Source organism: Crinia signifera, chromosome 4 (genome assembly GCF_055691185.1).
Source record: "Crinia signifera chromosome 4, ASM5569118v1, whole genome shotgun sequence".
In the NCBI taxonomy this organism is placed as follows: domain Eukaryota; kingdom Metazoa; phylum Chordata; class Amphibia; order Anura; family Myobatrachidae; genus Crinia; species Crinia signifera.
In genome coordinates this window covers 278,195,306-278,212,669 of record NC_139220.1, presented here as the reverse complement: position 1 = coordinate 278,212,669, position 17,364 = coordinate 278,195,306, and the positions used below count along the sequence as shown (strand labels likewise).

Here is a 17,364-nt window from a genome sequence, read left to right as displayed (position 1 = left end):
TGCTAGGGCTGAACCTGGGTAAGGGTGCAGTGTAAATAGTTAACATGGTACTTGTGTAGTTTCATGGCGGCAGGGAAATTGCATCGCATTTGGCGTCCTCTCGCTGCGCTCGCCATGCTTCGGGCTCGTTTTCAGCGTCAGCTCACCACGCTTCGCGCTCGCCACACTTTGTAAAATCAACTCCACGCCGATGTGGATAGTGGGGGTATGAACAGGTTGGGAGGACGTGTACCGTGTCCGCCCGCCACGCTTCGGGGTGACGTGGATAGTGGGGGTGTGCTAATTCGCATTGCATTGCAGTGTCCACACCCCTGTAAAAACTGAGCTGGGGAGAGAGGCTGAGCTGCGGAGGCAGCCTGGCATCTCTCACCCCACTGCCCATCTCCCTGCAACACGGGAGCGGGACCCGGGCCTCTCCAGCAGACCCAAGCCTGGGTACACAGTAACTGCCCCCCCTCAACATCATTTCCTCCAACCATCCAACTAGTTGGATGGTTGGAGTAAAGTTGGTCTGATGTGGCCAGCATAAGGCTTTTATTAGGCACCGGCATATCTATAATGGGTGCAAGGTTTGTGGTGCACACGGGTCCCTGGGGTCCGTCCACCACACCCATATAATCATACTCGCCACTCCCTGTTGACCCGGCACCAGCAATGCAGTGTCAAAAATCACTGGGAAAAGATCCACCACTGCCTTGAGAACGTGACATATGCGCCATGTTCTCAGAGCATTGGGCCTTATTCTAGTTCACTCTTAGAGGCAAATTCCTTCTCAGATGGACAAAACTATGTGCACTGCAGGGGGAAGATGTAACAGGTTCAGATAGAATTAGATTTGGGTGAGATATTTTGTTTCTGTGCAGGGAAAATACTGATTGCTTTATTTTTACACTGCAAAAAAAACCACCCAAATCTAACTCTCTCTGCACATGTTACATCTGCCCCACCTGCAGTGCACACGGTTTTGTCCATTTGAGAAGGAATTTGCCTCTAAGAGTGAACTAGAATAAGGCCCACTGTGCCAGAGTCTACTGCACCATGGGAGAGGATGGGGCCAAATCAGAGCATGCACAAGGTCCCTCTCCTATAATAAAGTGCCCCTGTTGTTAGGTCACACCACCTATGTATGGTGCTGTCCAGTGGCGTAACTAGATACATGTGGGCCCCATAGCAAAAATTTGTAAGGGCCCCTATTCATCAACTAATGGTGAAAAATGTATATAGCACATGATACTTTGACAGGCAAAGTGGGCCCCCTCAGCTCTGGGCCCTTGGTGCTGTCTGTTGTATGAAGCATTACTTTCTGGCGCTTCGTATGAGGGATTTCTGAGATTTGACCTCATCTTAAGGTGCCCATAGACGTGCCGATCCTGCTGCCGTGCATACCCTCCAACATGACCCATTGTATTCGGTACACAATGCTCTGTTCCTGGACGTCCCTGGTAATGTATGATTGTCATCACCTGTGTTGAAACACCCTTCTCGTCAATCAACTAGTTCCCCACAGAAGCTGGCAATCCTACATTACCAGGGAAGTCCAGGAGCAGAGCATTGTATACCGAATGCAATGGGTCATGTTGGAGGGTATGGATGCGCGCTCCCGCAGCATATCATCGCACAGTACTAAAAGTATGTGCTGCACATACTTTTTGTACTTGCTTTTTATCGCATCGCATGCACAAGGCATGCAATGTATGTGATGCAATGCTATTTAAGCTCAAAACGCACTGCCGAATCGGCACGTGAATGGGCACCTTTACCCTTAGTACAGACCATGCTGCAATGAAAATATACAAACATGTCAGCGTGTATAGGTACAGATTAATTTTGGCACAACTTCCACAGCCTGCTACATGGCTGCAGTTGCACAGGAGCATTGCAGCAAGTCATGTAGAAAGCTAAGAACATGCACTGCTCATGGTCACACATGTATGAATGTACATGTATCTTTTATCACTTCTCCACAAAACGATGATAAATTCGATGATTAACGCCAAACATATAATAAAAAAATTATGTACGTGACAATCTAATAGAAACATGGTGGCAGCAGAGGCAGTTACTGGGGGCGGCAATGTGTGCGGGGGGCACTGCGGGAGCCATGCTGGGATGGGCATCACCTCATCGCCCCCAGCTACGTCACCCAGTCTATCGCCGCGCCTTCTCACGCCACGCCTCTCCTACTAGTGAAGGGCCGCCCATCTGACAAGCCCTTCTCACGGATTGGCTGAAGCGCCTGTCAGTCTCGGCCCCGAATACTCCGACTAAGCGCGAAAGTGGGCGGGCCGTGGGCGCGGCCTGCCCCCATATAATAGCCGCCGAGGCGCCTCCTTTAGGTTCTCTTCGGTTGTTCTCTCGCAGCTAAAGGAACTGATCCTCCGGCTTTTCTGTCTCCTCTCTCGTCTGACGGCAGCAGCCTCCCTCGTCAATCGCACCATGAGCAACCCCAGGGTCTTCTTTGACATCGGCGTGGATGGTGCTCCTTTAGGCCGCATCCTTATGGAGGTAAGTATTCCGAGGGAAGGGGGGGGACCCGGGTGGCTGGCGGGTGTGGGTCACGTGTTACTGCCTGCATGCTCCCCCCTCAGTGCTCTCCCGTCCCGGGTTTACCGCATTACGGGGGAGGGGGTGTTTGTGTCAGAGCCTTGCACCGGTGTATGGGGTGGGACCACTCCCGGCCCTCCCCTGTCTACTACACCCCACACCCCAGCGTGGTCTCCGCCACCGCCGGTCTCCTGCCCCCGGGTAACGGCGCCTAGTAGCGCTGGGTGTACCGACGGCGGGCGGGGGTCCGAGTAATGGCGGGTGAGCGGGCAGAATGGAGGAAGTGGGTGTGCCGCGCTGCAGCCCCCACCTCTCTGTGCAGGGGTGAGGGAGGGCCAGGAATCCATTTTAAGAGGATTGTTTAGTGTTCGCCTCAAAATGTCCGCCCGTCGCGCTCCGTAGTGTCCCGGCCATGTGCCCGGCTGCCCTCGGGTGTGGGGGCTCGGCGGACGTAGTGGCTCTCGGGCGCTTAAGTGGTCACAGCCTGTACCGCCTTGCAGTCAGCCGGGTGTGAGGGCTGGAGCATTGGGCGCGGTAGGGTGAGGCGGTCACCCGGCTTCTGCCCATGGGAGGGGGGGGGGGGGTCCTCACCCCCCCTCCCCTTACATGGGCAGCAACCATCCTCCAGCAATCCCGTATTGCTGCACTCCAGTACATGCATAGAATGTGTTTGCTATAGGCTGCGCCTCCAGGTGTCTCTATTGGGCTGCCTGATACAGTGTCCCATGCCTAATGGTGCCAGTGCTAGGCTTGGTACCGAGCTGTGTCATAGGGAACATCCTGCACAAGTGATGGGCAGACGGGATGTGCCAGGAGCTGTAGCTTGTGCCTCTGGGTTCCTCTACTGTTGTCTGTGGCCAAAAGCTAGTAATGGCAAATGACCACTGTATAGAGTAGGTACTAATGTGATGCGGAACATGCAGGTAAGGGCCGGGCCCTCATACGCCTATGCAATTTGGACCATGACATTAGTCCACATAACATGTGTTTGACATCCTATCCGATGCACGGTCCCATTGCACAGCTGAGTCGGGTTGCATGCCTGCATGTTTCACTTCCAACTTGGACAAGCTCCCAGTGGCCGGGAATGAGGTTGCATGTGATGCATCATATGCCAATGGGCTGCCTGGAACCTTTCTGGGTGGCCTAAGGGGTATCAAATGGCTATACTCTGCTGCAACTTCTTGCAGTAATGTATGGCCACCTTAAGACACGACTGCAGCCTCATCCCTTTCTGAACTTTGCTTGGGGAAAAGTATATAGAGGTGGTGACTACTGCTGAGTTTTATATCTATATGCATATACATCTCCAAGCTTTGGTGTTTAAGCCAAGTACATACTAGGCTATATAGTATTAATGACATGCACAAGACTTAGTTAGCTATGCACATTGTTAATGACTCCTCCCTGTCTGTACATACAGCGCAATTGTGCATATTCAGTGAATGCATGTACGGAGTAGGTGGTGGATTATTTCCCTATCGTTCTCCCACTGCACTGCCAATATAGTTGGTGAGTGTACCCAGCATTAAGCTGGCTATGCAATATGTTCGGCCAATGATATTAAATATTTCCCTGGAGCTCCAGAAAGTTGCATACACGCTGAACAATCTGACATACAATAAAGCTTGTGACCATCTTATGTCACTGTTCATACACACTGAACGATGCACCTAGTCATAAACATTATAGGCAGTACTTCACTGAATGTACAGATGGTGGGACTCTAACAACCTGCATGAGAATCATTAAGTGGTAGGTACACTCTAGATGTGTACTAACAATATAATTAGTGTTTTAGGTTTAAGATCTAGAATGCTTCTATTGCTGTAGTCTAGTCTTCAGACACAGGAGGTGGTAGAGAGCTCTGCAGTTCACCACTCTAATCAGAGTAATGGACAAATTTCTACCACCAGACTCCTCTAATAGGAATGTACTGAGCGATGCACTAATCCGGGTCATATAGTCCTATTTTCAGGATGACTGATAGAACAGCTTTCTGTAATCTGGACACTGAGTTATAACTAGTCAGTGAAACATAGCTTTATGTTGTGCTGAAGGCATTCTGCCTTTACCAGACACTTCTGGCTGGCAAAACTCACTGGTTTTGCCCACACTGACCATCTTGTGGCACTGTGCCATTTTTCTTGGTAATAAAATGACATCTACCACATGTTGCTAGGGGCATCACCAGATTTCATGCCCTACTTTCCTGCCGCTATTGTCTGCCTGCTCCTCCCGTCTGGCAGGGCAAGCTGATTTATACTGGCTTTCCTTTCTAATTCCATGCTAATCCAATGTAGTGAAGCATTGGATGCTAGAAAAAGCGGTTGGCAATAGGCCTGTATGGGAAAATACCAGCATGGCTTGTTGGCGCATAGTCTTCAGAAATGAACGTATACAATATAGCTGCAGGAAGTCGTGTATTAATTACAGACATGATTCTTCAGCAGCCACTTGAAGGATCATCACATCAGAGTAGCAGATTTTTGTCTGCATCCAGATTAACATGATGGCTGGCTCATCTCTGTATAATTTGAGACTAGTAGGGGATGAAGCGTAATGTCGCTAAATTTCTGGTGCATGATTACTAATCCTGTTATGTTGAATATCCATGATTAGGCCAATCAGAAGTGTTTAAATATTGGCTGCTGAATTGTAGTGTTAGCCCTTTGAGTGCCAAGTGAATCTGTCAAAATTGGTGTGAAAATTGGAAAGCAAACATTTCTAGTCCTTATGACCCGTACTGTTTACATTCTATAGGAAATAATCATTCTACGCAACATATTTATTTGCATTTATAGCACGTGTGAGTGACACTTGCATTTTTAGCCAATATTTTGTGCATCTCAGCAGTTTGCACACAAAAGGTTAATTATACTGCTGGCCATCTTGCCTGGTACATATATAAACTAGATGCAGGACTAATGGTGCGTACACACAGAAAGATTTGGTAAAAGATCTGGGTGTGACCACTCGCTCAAATCATTTCGTGTATGAACGATATATCGGACAATGTGCATATCGGTCGTTGGTACGCTGATCTTTCCTGCATGCAGAATAATCAGTGACCAATCGTTAGCGATGTGTGCCAGTCGTTTCATGTGTATGAACGATTTGGTAAGGCTGACTGGCTCCCTCTCCCTCCACCATCGTTAAAGATCAATCGTTCACCATTTGACACCAAATCGTTTGTGCAGGAGTCCAGAAGAAATTGTTAAAGACATTGAATCGTTGCCCAAAATCATTCCATGTGTATGCACCTTAAGTCCTCCTGGGCACAACTTGTGATGTGTCCAATCATGCTGAGTAACTCTTAAATGCCAACATCTTTGTGTTAAAAAAATACCAGCATCGCTTACATTTGTCATAGAACGTCAAATGTATTTAATATTGGGAGAAATTGCAGGGCATGATTAAAAGGTTTGCGTGGCAATTTCACACTTTGGCACTCAAAGGGTTAACAATTGTGCCTTAACCAGTTGTTTAAAAGTTATGCAGTAAGTAAATCTCTATGGGGGTGTGGCTTAATGTTGCACTGTATGGGCCAAATTGGTTACACATAAGTGCAGTAAATCTTATTGTGGAGGTTTTGCCTCAACAATAGTTGGGAGCCTGTTTGCTCCAGTGTATACACATTGTGTGGGTTGGGGGGATTACCACTAGGGTTATGGCTAACATCGCCATCCTATTTTTGTTTAACATCTTAAAATCAAGGTATTTAACTGGCATAGAACATGATCCATTACCTTGCCTCCGTTCTGCTAATTCAAATAGTCTTGCGAGTGTCCAGAGAATGCAGTTGCCTGCGTGTTTCTGCGATGTAGTCAGGCTGGAAGTGTTCACCAATGAATCAGAATTACAGGAGACGCATCCTAAGCGTATAATCTGGCATGGACATGTGCATGTTTGTCTTTAATGTTTCTAAGCCTTTAGATTCTGGGCATGGTACCTTGAATGACAATTACTCATGACCTCCAGCCTAAGGCATGTACCACATGCCAGCCTAAGTAAACATGCTTCCCCTCTCATTCCAGCAGAGTGGCCTCTGGCACAAATCCCCTCCAGTCTGTCTGCTCTCCTTAAAGGTTCCACCATAAGCCCTACTCTAATGTCGTCTTTTCTTTTTCTCTCTGCAGTTGAGACCGGACGTTGTTCCGAAAACAGCAGGTGGGTCTTCCAGCATTACCATTGTTCTAGAACTCACTGTCTGCTACAGCGGTAGTCTTAGTGGTGTGGTCAGTGCAGGGTTTCTTCAGACCCTTAAGTAACAAGAACACACAATCATTCTTAAAAAAAAAATATATATATATATATGCTTTGAAGGTTCTTGACCCCCTACAGTGAAGATGGTCTGTTATGGGACTGCACTGTCGCACTGCTAATCTGGGACTGCTGTATAATGTGTCTGCATGTGTTTTTGTTTTTTGTACAGAAAACTTCCTGCAGCTGTGCACTGGGCAACAGGGATTTGGCTACAAGGGATCCTGCTTCCACAGAATCATTCCAGGCTTCATGTGTCAGGTATGTTCATGGGTGACCTGTGGAACTACACGTTCCAGCATGCCCTGTTTCTGCCTCATTAGTTATGACCAGGCAAGTAAGATGCTGATTGTTCAGTTTATCACAAGAGTGCAGCTGCTACACCTCTTAGCCAATAGAATTGATCTAGTATTGCCTGTTATGGAGCACACATGGCATGAACAGGATTGTGTGCTAAAGTTGTCATCACTGATAGACCGGCAAGAACTTACCCATAAAAAAAGTTTATCTCACTATTTCTTCTTGCTTTAGGGAGGAGACTTCACCAACCACAATGGAACTGGTGGAAAATCCATCTATGGGAACAAGTTTGCTGATGAGAACTTCATCCTAAAACATACTGGAGCAGGTATCCTGTCAATGGCAAACGCTGGCGCCAACACAAACGGTTCCCAGTTCTTCATCTGCACTGCAGAGACCAGCTGGTAAGCGTCTAGGCATCTACCAAACCTCCAACATATTGCCATGCAATCTTGTGCTAGGTCAGCAAGAGCCAGAATCGTTTTGAAGGAATTACATGTGACCCTTAAGCTGGGTACACTCCATTATCAGCGTTCAGGCAATCTGGCACATACACTGAGATGTCACAACCCCCTGCTGTACATGTAGTCATTGACTCCCACAGGTCATTAACCATATAGTGCTAAAACTCAAAAGGAACATAATGCATACACAGCATATTGTATGCAAGTTGCTTAAGATTATCTTGGTGGCTGCTCCAAGTCCCCGACGAAGCTGTTAATACTGGTGAAAAACATTGCATTAACAAGTTCCACATCTTCAATATCTAGGACAGCATATTCAACACCGCTCTCCTACTAGATATGTGGTTCAACAACTGGAGGGTTGCATGTTAAATGCCCTTAATCCAGGCTTACGGCACTTGATACTGTAGTAGTGCATACATTGGTATCTTGGCTTTTAAGGTCACTATTGTGACCTCATAAATTGAGTTGCTTCTAGTGACTGCATATTTTGCATATGTAACTGGGAGTAACAAGACTGAGTATTAGAGGTAAAGACCCTGCTTACAGTCTAAGTAAACAGGCACTGATACACAAGGAGATACATTACACTGTCCCTTCCAGACTGAGAAAGTGGCATAGTAATGGCTGACTCTGCTACTAGAAGACTTAACCCCTTGAGTGGTGGGGTTTCCGGGGGGGGGGAGGGGGGGCGCCAAGCCTACCTAGTTGTGCCCCAGAAAGTCACCACTGAGGCTGCTGAATATACATTTTTGGTTATGGAGCAAACTGTCATTTGAGTCATTCAGATTTTTTTAAATCAAGTCTGCCCATTTTGTCTTGGTGTTTGGTAGTTGGAATTCATCTAGTAATGTATGGGTTCAAATGACAATATAGTTTGCTGTTGGACAAACTTTAGGTGTATGGCCAGCTTACAAATCTGATATTGATGTGGGGTCCATGAGGTGACTTGAGATCCATAGAATGCATCTTCATGGGTCTTCAACCTATGGCCCCCCAGATGTTGTGAAACTACATGTTCCAACATGCATTGCCACATTTTTTTTTCCTATAACATCATGCCAAAACTGTCAGGGCATGCTGGGACATGTAGTTCCACAACATCTGGAGGGCCACAGGTTGAAGACCTGTGATCTAGATAATGGCTATAGTACACTGCAGGCGTTATGGTAGAACAGATGGATGGGTAGGATTCCTATAACACAAAGCTGTTCTACTAATCTTGATTCCAGTCCCATTTCATGATACGGATGACAAATGGCTGGGCCTGCACAGGATTTCCTTAGCTATGTTTCCATTAGAACACATGTAACTGTAATCACAGCTGTTAACCATGTAACTCGTGTCTCCTGCAGGCTGGATAACAAGCATGTTGTGTTCGGCCAAGTTATTGAAGGCCTTGATGTCGTTAAGAAAATGGAGAAGCTTGGGTCCCAAAGTGGAAAAACTTCCAAAAAAGTCACCATCCTCAACTGTGGCCAGCTTTAAAGGAAAATCTCCATTCACTTCCTGATTGTCTTAACATTACAATCATTCCTCCATCCCTCACCATTGGTTCCCTGCTTCAAAAACATTTCCTGGACTTCTACATCTGTGGAGCGTTATCCTCCTTGAAACATCCTTTGTTTTTGCTTCATTTTTCACGAGTTCTGTAATGTGCAGGACGCACACTAAAGATTAAATAAACAAATCAAACAACATTCACTGGCTCTGTACTTCTGTTGTGGCACAGCGCTTGCTATGACTAAATTAATAAATATCCTTCACACTGGGAATATAAAACAAAGCATTGAGCGCATAGCTCATGGGCTCGGGCTTACTGTGAAACTGGTGACATTCCTACTGAGATTTAGGGCAGTTCTAGGTGCTGTTCCAGCTGGCTTGGGGACAAGAGGCTTCTGTGCAGCAGATCTAACAAATGCCAAGTCTACCTCCTCCAGCATCCTGCACTATGTGGAATGCCATATACAGTGTGGTCACAACTGGAACCTAGCATCAGTGGCTGGCAGACCCATTCCCTTCCCAGTCACTGGCAAACAGTCACAATCAGGCATAGTTATCTGTCTCACTAATAGACTAGTGAGAAGGCTGGAAGAATTTATTTACCATGAGCAATCATATAGATTTTACATTGCTCTGGCCTTATGCTGCTCATACATATGAGCGCATGCAATCATTCGATTTTGGCCACATCTGGCCGATCTAATTGCATGCATTTTTAAGCTCTCATTCCACGCAATGCGCAGGCATGCCATCAAATGTCGCATCGATAGATATGTGCAGCTTGTATCGAATTTAAAATGCTGGGACGGCCCTCTGAGGCCAGAGTGCTCTCAGCCAATCAGAGGGCCGCCCCAGTGTTAAAGTCGACTGCTGCTGACAAGTCCCGCCGCCTGAAAACCCCACCGCTATGGTCCCCAGCTCCGGTCCCACCAACACATCACCCCTCCAGCACCCGATGTCTGTTGCAGGATGGCATGTGACATCGGGTGCTGCACTGGGCACCACTTGCAATCAGATGCGATGGGGCATTAGACGTAGCAATGCTCACTTCTTACAAAGCATATGCACTATGGCATAGCTGGTGCAACCAGTATGTACGTCAGTTGCAGATGTTAATATCTATAGGAATTAATGGAGTAATCACCAGCTGCAAGCAGTAACAGCATGTTATAGCAAAGATCAGCATGGCTACACCTGTATTATGGATCTGGCTCTGCAGGGTGTAGGTGGATAAATCGGAAGCAGTCATGAAGGAATTGTGGTGGGACAGAGGGGTATTCAACACTTTCCAAATCTTGGGTGGTGTCTTTCACCCATTTTAGGATAATTTAGCCTTGCTCTATTAACCTGGACAGATGGGAATGGGGTGTAATTGCTCATTAAACTGATTCTCCTATTGGTCAGAACCTGCTGCTGAGCCAGGCTAGAAGTACATCCCTGTTTTATTAACTTGTATATTTTTAGGGAATTGGTGAGCCTGCTAAATTGGAAATGACAGAAGCCAGTTTAGGTGTGCAATGCCTATCGGATGGTAATCCAATCCTAACAAGCAGACATAACAAGTGATGCTGTAAAAAAATATGTAGTAATATGCCAACATTTTGGTCCAATTTGGTCTTCAGTCAGAGCCAAGAATCCAACATTTTCAGAGGTCCATCTGACAGCAGAAGCTTCTGCCAGCATCACTCAAATTTAAATAAAGATTAAGCCACCAGTGTGGGGGGTGGTTATGAGAATGGTCTCCTGTTGGAGGTGATGTAAGCTAAGACATTAGAGCAATTTAAAAGTGCTTGTTATCAAATATGGGGGGAATAAAAGAGGTAACTACAAATGTGATGCAACTGCAGGTTCCTTTTTTTTTTTTTTTGTCTTTAAGAAGGGTTGAGTATCCCTTCTAGACGGCAGCAGGGACAAACTGTTGGTTTATATAAACCTGTGTTCCCTCACCTATGACTCATGACATCTTTGGATAGGAGTCGCACAAGTGCCATGTCAGAACCACGATGAGTGGCTGCATCTGTAGGGTTCAAATGGTTCTTGCGTGCTGTCAAGTTCTATGTAAGCTCAAGGCTTTCCCAAAACCAAAGGAGATCGCTCAAAAAAACGTTAAAGGTGTGTACATAGTGCGATTTTTTTTTTTTTTTTTTTTTTTTTTTACTTACTATCGCTCAGCGATTCTAAGCCATAATGGAAGGAGCATGCTCCTGCAAATGGGAGCGCGGTCCTAATGATTTATCAACCTGTACACACTAAAAACTTAGGTGATACTGGCTAATATTGCCCCCTGTGTACAGGACTATATTTGCACCTACAGTAGTTGGAAAACCATAATTAATTATAAGTCCCCTAATGTACTGTGGGATATCATATCTGGTTGGTGCTCTCTACACAATAGCAGAGAACAGTGGCCTATTTCTGAGGCACTCTTAATTGTAAATGTGTGTATATAGAGAAAGATTGGATCTGCTTTTGCAGGGATGTCCCACTCCTGTCACCCATGTTAGTACAGTATAAACCAGTGCAGGGAAGACAGCTTACACATGTTGGGGGTATTCAGAGGCTACTAATATAGTACAGCAGGTAACTCTTGTGCACAAGACTGTGTCCAGCCTGTCACCACATAATGCCTGCTATCTGTATTTACACATATTTATTGATGCAAGATCACTCAGTCGAAATATCTTGTATAACAAAAATGGGATATATACTCTTTAGCATTGTGTGTGAAGTTTGTAGAATCATTGTCAAGAGTGTTAGCTGCTACGGTCTCTGAATGCCTCTAATATACCCCCCCCCCCCCATCTATCTGGGATACGGTCATTACGTCAACATGAGTCTAGGTTGACAATAGGTTTTGAGCTGATGTGCCGACAGGCAGTATTTCATGCCCTACCATCCACTAGGGCATGGTAGGAGGATAAAATAGTGTGATGGGGGTAGCGAGTCAACATGCCCAAAGCATAGTGAACCATGAGAGGGGACTTGGTGCTACCTTTCAATGTCCATATCGACATTCAGGGAAGACAACCCAGCGAAAAACCCCATGTCGACCTAATGCTTGCATCAACCTAGACCCATGGTGTCGATCCAATGCTTAATGATCCCTACCCATCTATCTGTGTGCTTTGCGCCTCTCTTACACTGGTTTATAATAACTGGGGCGAAAGGTTTGGTACATCCATAGCCAAATTAAGGGGGGGAATCAGGATACTGTACCCGGGCCCCCCCCTGCGCACTGTGACAAAACTTGCTCTCCTGATTCTTGTCCCAATTCTTAGATCGAACAGAGGCTGCTGGCGCCAATCATATATTAAGAGGGAAGTCTGGGTAGAGAGCATTTTGTTCCTCCTGGAATGGGTCATGTTGGGAGCAATGCCCAAACTCATACACTCCTCCCCGCTGCACAGACTATTTTTACTTTCGATGTCGCAGAGCAGTGCATTGGGATTGGATGCGGCTTCACACAGTGAGATGTGAACTAACTAGCTATTTATTTTGACTATATAGCCAAACTCCTTTAGATATCAATACTTTATTCCATACAGTATCCAGTGTATAAAATGACCAATGTTTACATTAATGTTACTAGGTTCTTCTGCTGTTCCCCCGGACACCTGCACTAGTTCCAATATTCTGCATAGTGGGAGATTATTGGACTGCATTCGGAAACCCTCCTCTGGAATCCTGCATTTGTCGCTGAGTTTGATGATTTTAAGGAATTACATGTTTTCTCCCACATCCAGCAGGGGACACTGCCCTAAACCATGGGGATTGGGATGTGGTCTGGAGGAGCCGGCACTTTAAGAAAATTTGACCTGCTGGCTACTTCCCCTCCCATTCCCCTCCAGACTCCAGTCTTTGGAAAAAAGTGCCCGGAGGAGTCGGATCCCTGGGTATAGGTCTTTTTTATTTCAAGGCAGTGTTTTCTAACTGCACAAGTCCCTGGAGGGAGCCAGGTTGTCACTGCATGCAGTGTACCTCCTGGGCTCAGCCACCAGGGGTTTACTCCCGGGGGCCTGTGGCAGCTGCATGCACCTTGCGTTACGGGCCCAGGGCTACCACACTCCTCAAGGGACAGGATTGGCGCAGAGCGCCGTGTGGTCCCAGTCAGTATCGCTAACTGGCCGGGTATTTAATGCAGGTGGGCCGGGGGAGTTGCGCTAAGTGTTCTCCCTGGCATACAGTGACCGCAGTGAGCTGAGATGTCTTACCGGGAGTCTGGCGCTGATGGCGGCGCAGCTGTTGGCCGGAAGAAGGGCAGTCCTCTGAAGGGGATCTGTCTCCCGGCCAGGCGTCCTGTATAAACAGGACGCAAGAGTCCACATCCTGCCTATGCTCTGAGGCAGCTCCCAGACCAGGGTACCTGCTCAGTGTCAAGTGACTTTCTCCTCCCCAAGCATCCAAGGTATGGTGGTCTGGGGAGGCTGTTAGTGGGAAGTATTTGGGGTAAAGCTGCTTTTCCCCTGATTCTACTCCAGACCCAGGTTAGTGTGTTACACTTGTGGGGACTTGTGCACGGTTGGTTGTTATGGCTGAAAGGGCATCTAAGGCTGCTCTAAAACTTTATTCCTGTAAAAAGTGTAAAGTACAATACATACAGCACCTGAAGGGTGTTGTTGTTTGTGAGGCTTGATATGGTGCAGTTCAGCCTTCACAGGCAGGCTCGCACCAGCAGACCTCTGAGCTTACAGCTGTGCTTTCCAGTTTAGCTGCAGAACTGGCAGCCTCTCGTAAAGAAAGAGAGGTACTGCAGGCTCAGATTGAGACCTTATCATCAGTTGAGCCCCCATGGGCCACGTCTTTAAAAATGTCAGTGGACTGTTTGTCCAAATCTCTTCCCTCATTGTCTCAGGTTCACCCTTTATCCCCCAGGAGAAGGGGTCCGGCTGAATTAATACAGTCATATGAGTCTGAAGAAAATTCTTCGGCAGAAGAGGGGGAGTTTATGGTTGAGGAGGTGATGGAGCCCCTCATAGAAGAATATGCAGAGGAGGACTCCCAGGTATTGATGCTTTGATTAGAACGGTCAAACAGACTTTAAAACTGTCGGTTCTGGAGGTTCCGGTTTCGGTTTCCATTTTTTGAAAAACTCCAAACAGCAAGTGTGTTTTACGGAGTCTCCAGAACTGGATAAGGTTCTATTGGAAGCCTGGCAGTTACCGGATAAAAAGTTCCAAGTGTCTTGGAAATTTAAGGTATTATATCCATCTAGGAAGCAAGAAACAAATGGGAGTCTCCTCCTCCAACGGACATATCAGTGTCTAGATTATCTAAACCTAAAATGCTTCCGATTCCAGGAGCTGTGGTGCTTAAGGAGGCTCCAGACCGCAGGTTGGAAGCCACTCTTAAGTCAGTTTATTCTGCTTCTGGGGTTCTTGTTGCGTCCTGCCTTAGCAGGGGCCTGGGTAAGCAAGGCTGTTGAAAAATGGGCAGCTCAGCTGGCGGCTGGCTTAAAAGGTAACCAGCCTAGAGCAGAATTGTTGTCCTTGGCTGAATATATCCAAGATGCGGCTGGGTATCTGGTGGAAGCTGCCACAGATAAGGCTGCATTAGGAGCCAGAATTTGGGCATCTGCAGTGTTCGCAAGATGTTCGCTATGGCTTCGGTCATGGCAGGCAGAGGTGGAAATCAACAAGGCAGTGGAAGCCCTGCCATGTAATGGAGATATGTTATTTGGACCAGAACTGGATAAATTAATCTCTCAAGCTACGGGCAGCAAATCAACTTTCCTGCCATCCCTCGCAACGCCTCTGAAAAGGCCTTATGGAGGGCCATTCTTTCGGGCCTTTCGAGGAGCATCAGGTGGCTGAGGTAAAAGTGGCAGCTACATTTGTGCCCGCAGCATCTACCATTTGCCGCCAGGAGCAGAAGCCCCCTGAGAAGCCTGTTGCATGACGGGCTCCCCGACCACCTGGGGAGTTCCCAGGTGGGTGCAAGGCTGTTGGATTTTGCAGAGGCATGGCAACAGATTTGCAAAGATCCGTGGGCTCAGCAAGTGGTATCACAAGTATACCAGCTGGATTTCACAGCTTTTCCTCCAGAAATTTTTTTTTCAACAGGGCTTCCGTCATTGGAGTCAAAACGGGAAGCCCTCGAGTCCTCAGTACAAAAGCTGTTGCAATCGGGAGTAATTGTAACAGTTCCAGTGGAACAAAGAGGGCAGGGTTTTTATTCAAATCTCTTTTTGGTGCCCAAACCGAATGGCACATTTTTTCAATCTCAAGGGGTTAAATCAATTCATTGTTTACCGGAAATTCAAAATGGAGTCGGTACGGTCAGTGGTGGCAGGTCTCGAGCCAGAGGAATTTCTCATGTCTCTAGACATAAGAGACGCGTATCTCCATGTTCCCATTTAGGAACCGCATCAGAAATTTATTCGGTTCGCAGTGCAGAAGGCTCATTTTCAATTCCGAGCACTTCCTTTCGGTCTTTCATCAGCACCACAGATTTTTACCAAAATAATGGTGTGCATGGTGGCAGCTTTGCGCCAACAAGGGACCACCATCATCCCATATCTCCTCCTCAAGGTTGATTTTGGATGCTTTCCACACATATCAGTTTCTGAACCAACATGGCTGGATGGTAAATTTCCCCAAATCACAGTAGCAGCCGGCCCAGAGACTCTTGTTCCTAGGGCTCCTGTTCGACACCATCCAACAACGGATATATTTTCCTTTGGACAAGATTTTGTCCCTCCAAGCTTTGGTGAGGCAAGTGTTGGAGGCAAGACATCTGACAGTTCACCTCTGTATAAGGTTATTGGAGAAGATGGTAGCCACCTTCGAAGCTCTTCAGTATGGGAGGTTCCGGTTCAGGACTTTTCAAATGGACATCCTTTCCCAATGGTCGGGGTCTCACCTTCAGATGTCTCTGCTGTGGTGGCTTCGCATGGACCATCTTTTGGAAGGTCGTCGATTCAGTCTTATAGACTGGACAATAGTGACGAGCGATGCCAGCCCTCAAGGTTGGGGCGCAGTGACTCTGGGACAATCTTTTCAGGGTCGTTGGTCCCAACAAGAGTCTCATCTTCATATCAATCTGCTCGAGATAAGAGCCATTCGGTTGGTATTGCTTCAGGCATCACACCTGCTTCAGGGAAGAGCAATCCAGGTGCAGTCGGACAATGCCACAGCAGTGGCATATCTCAACAGACAAGGAGGCACGAGAAGTTGGGCTGCAATGAGAGAGGTTAGGCCAATTTTTCTTTGGGCAGAGCGCAATGCGTTGAGCCTATTAGCAGTGTTCCTCCCTGGGGTGGACAATTGGGAGGCAGACTACTTGAGTCGTCAGGACCTCCACCCAGGAGAATGGGAACTGAATCCAGAAGTGTTCCACCAGTTGACACTCAGGTGGGGCATGCCTCAGGTGGTCCTGATGGTGTCCAGAAGGAACAACAAGCTCCCTCTATACTTTGCACAATCGAGAGACCCAGCGGCAGCAGCAGCAACGGATGTTTTTTCCGTTCAGTGGCGGTTCAGTCTGGCGTATGCCTTTCCACCGTTTCCTCTTTTGCCTCGGCTTCTCAAGAGAATCAAGAGAGAATCAGCCTGGGTGATTCTAATTGCTCCAAGTTGGCCGAGGAGGTCATGGTACACAGATCTCCGGCACTTGTTGGTGGACGACCCTTGGAGGTTGCCACTGAGGGAAGATCTACTTCTTCAAGGACCGTGCGTTTACCCAGACTTGCCTCGTCTTCATTTGACGGCATGGCTGTTGAAGACAAATTGTTAAAAAGACAAGGTATTCCAGCAGTGGCGATTCATACCATGGTGAAAGCAAGGAAGGAGGTCACATCAGCTCATTACCATCGGATCTGGAAAGCATATATAATATGGTGTGATAGACGTCAGTTGCCAAAGGTGGTCTTTTCCTTGGCAAGACTTCTTCGTTTTTTACAGCCGGGTTTCACAGCAGATCTAAGTCTAAGTACGTTGAAAGTCCAAGTGTCGGCCTTGTCAGTGTTCTTCCATAGGAGGTTGGCCCTAATTCCTGAGGTCCAAACCTTTTTGAAGGGGGTGCTTCAGTTAAGACCTCCTTTTACAGCCCCTACAGAGCCTTGGGATCTTCCCTTAATTCTAGACTTTTTGCAGTCAGAACGATTTGAGCCAATGGAGATGGTAGATTTATGCTACTTAACTTGGAAGACTCTTATGTTGTCAGCTTTGGCTTAGGCTCGTAGAGTTTCGGACCTCAGTGCGTTGTCTTGCCGTTCGCCCTTTATGGTTTTTCGCTTGTACAGAGCAGAGCTGAGGACTCGTCAAGATTATATGCCGATAGTCGTGTCGGCATT

At 47.1% G+C, this 17,364-nt stretch overlaps 1 protein-coding gene across 1 annotated transcript; it reads left to right on the top strand.

Annotated features, from left to right (window-relative positions):
• The first annotated feature begins 2,319 nt into the window (after positions 1-2,319).
• LOC146075445 (peptidyl-prolyl cis-trans isomerase-like) lies at positions 2,320-9,271 on the top strand. The gene is made up of 5 exons (XM_083184703.1): positions 2,320-2,505; positions 6,684-6,714; positions 6,980-7,068; positions 7,339-7,511; positions 8,927-9,271. The coding sequence occupies exons 1-5, from the start codon at positions 2,437-2,439 to the stop codon at positions 9,057-9,059; spliced, it is 495 nt and encodes a 164-aa protein (XP_083040829.1). The 5' UTR covers positions 2,320-2,436; the 3' UTR covers positions 9,060-9,271.
• Positions 9,272-17,364: the final 8,093 nt, after the last annotated feature.

What these genes read in the sequence shown, in the direction of transcription:
- LOC146075445 (XM_083184703.1), top strand. Translation starts at nt 2,437, where the DNA reads ATGAGCAACCCCAGGGTCTTCTTTGACATCGGCGTGGATGGTGCTCCT. An exon ending in TAGGCCGCATCCTTATGGAG is followed by an intron (nt 2,506 to 6,683) that starts GTAAGTATTCCG and finishes TTCTCTCTGCAG; the next exon opens with TTGAGACCGGACGTTGTTCC. An exon ending in TTCCAGGCTTCATGTGTCAG is followed by an intron (nt 7,069 to 7,338) that starts GTATGTTCATGG and finishes TTCTTGCTTTAG; the next exon opens with GGAGGAGACTTCACCAACCA.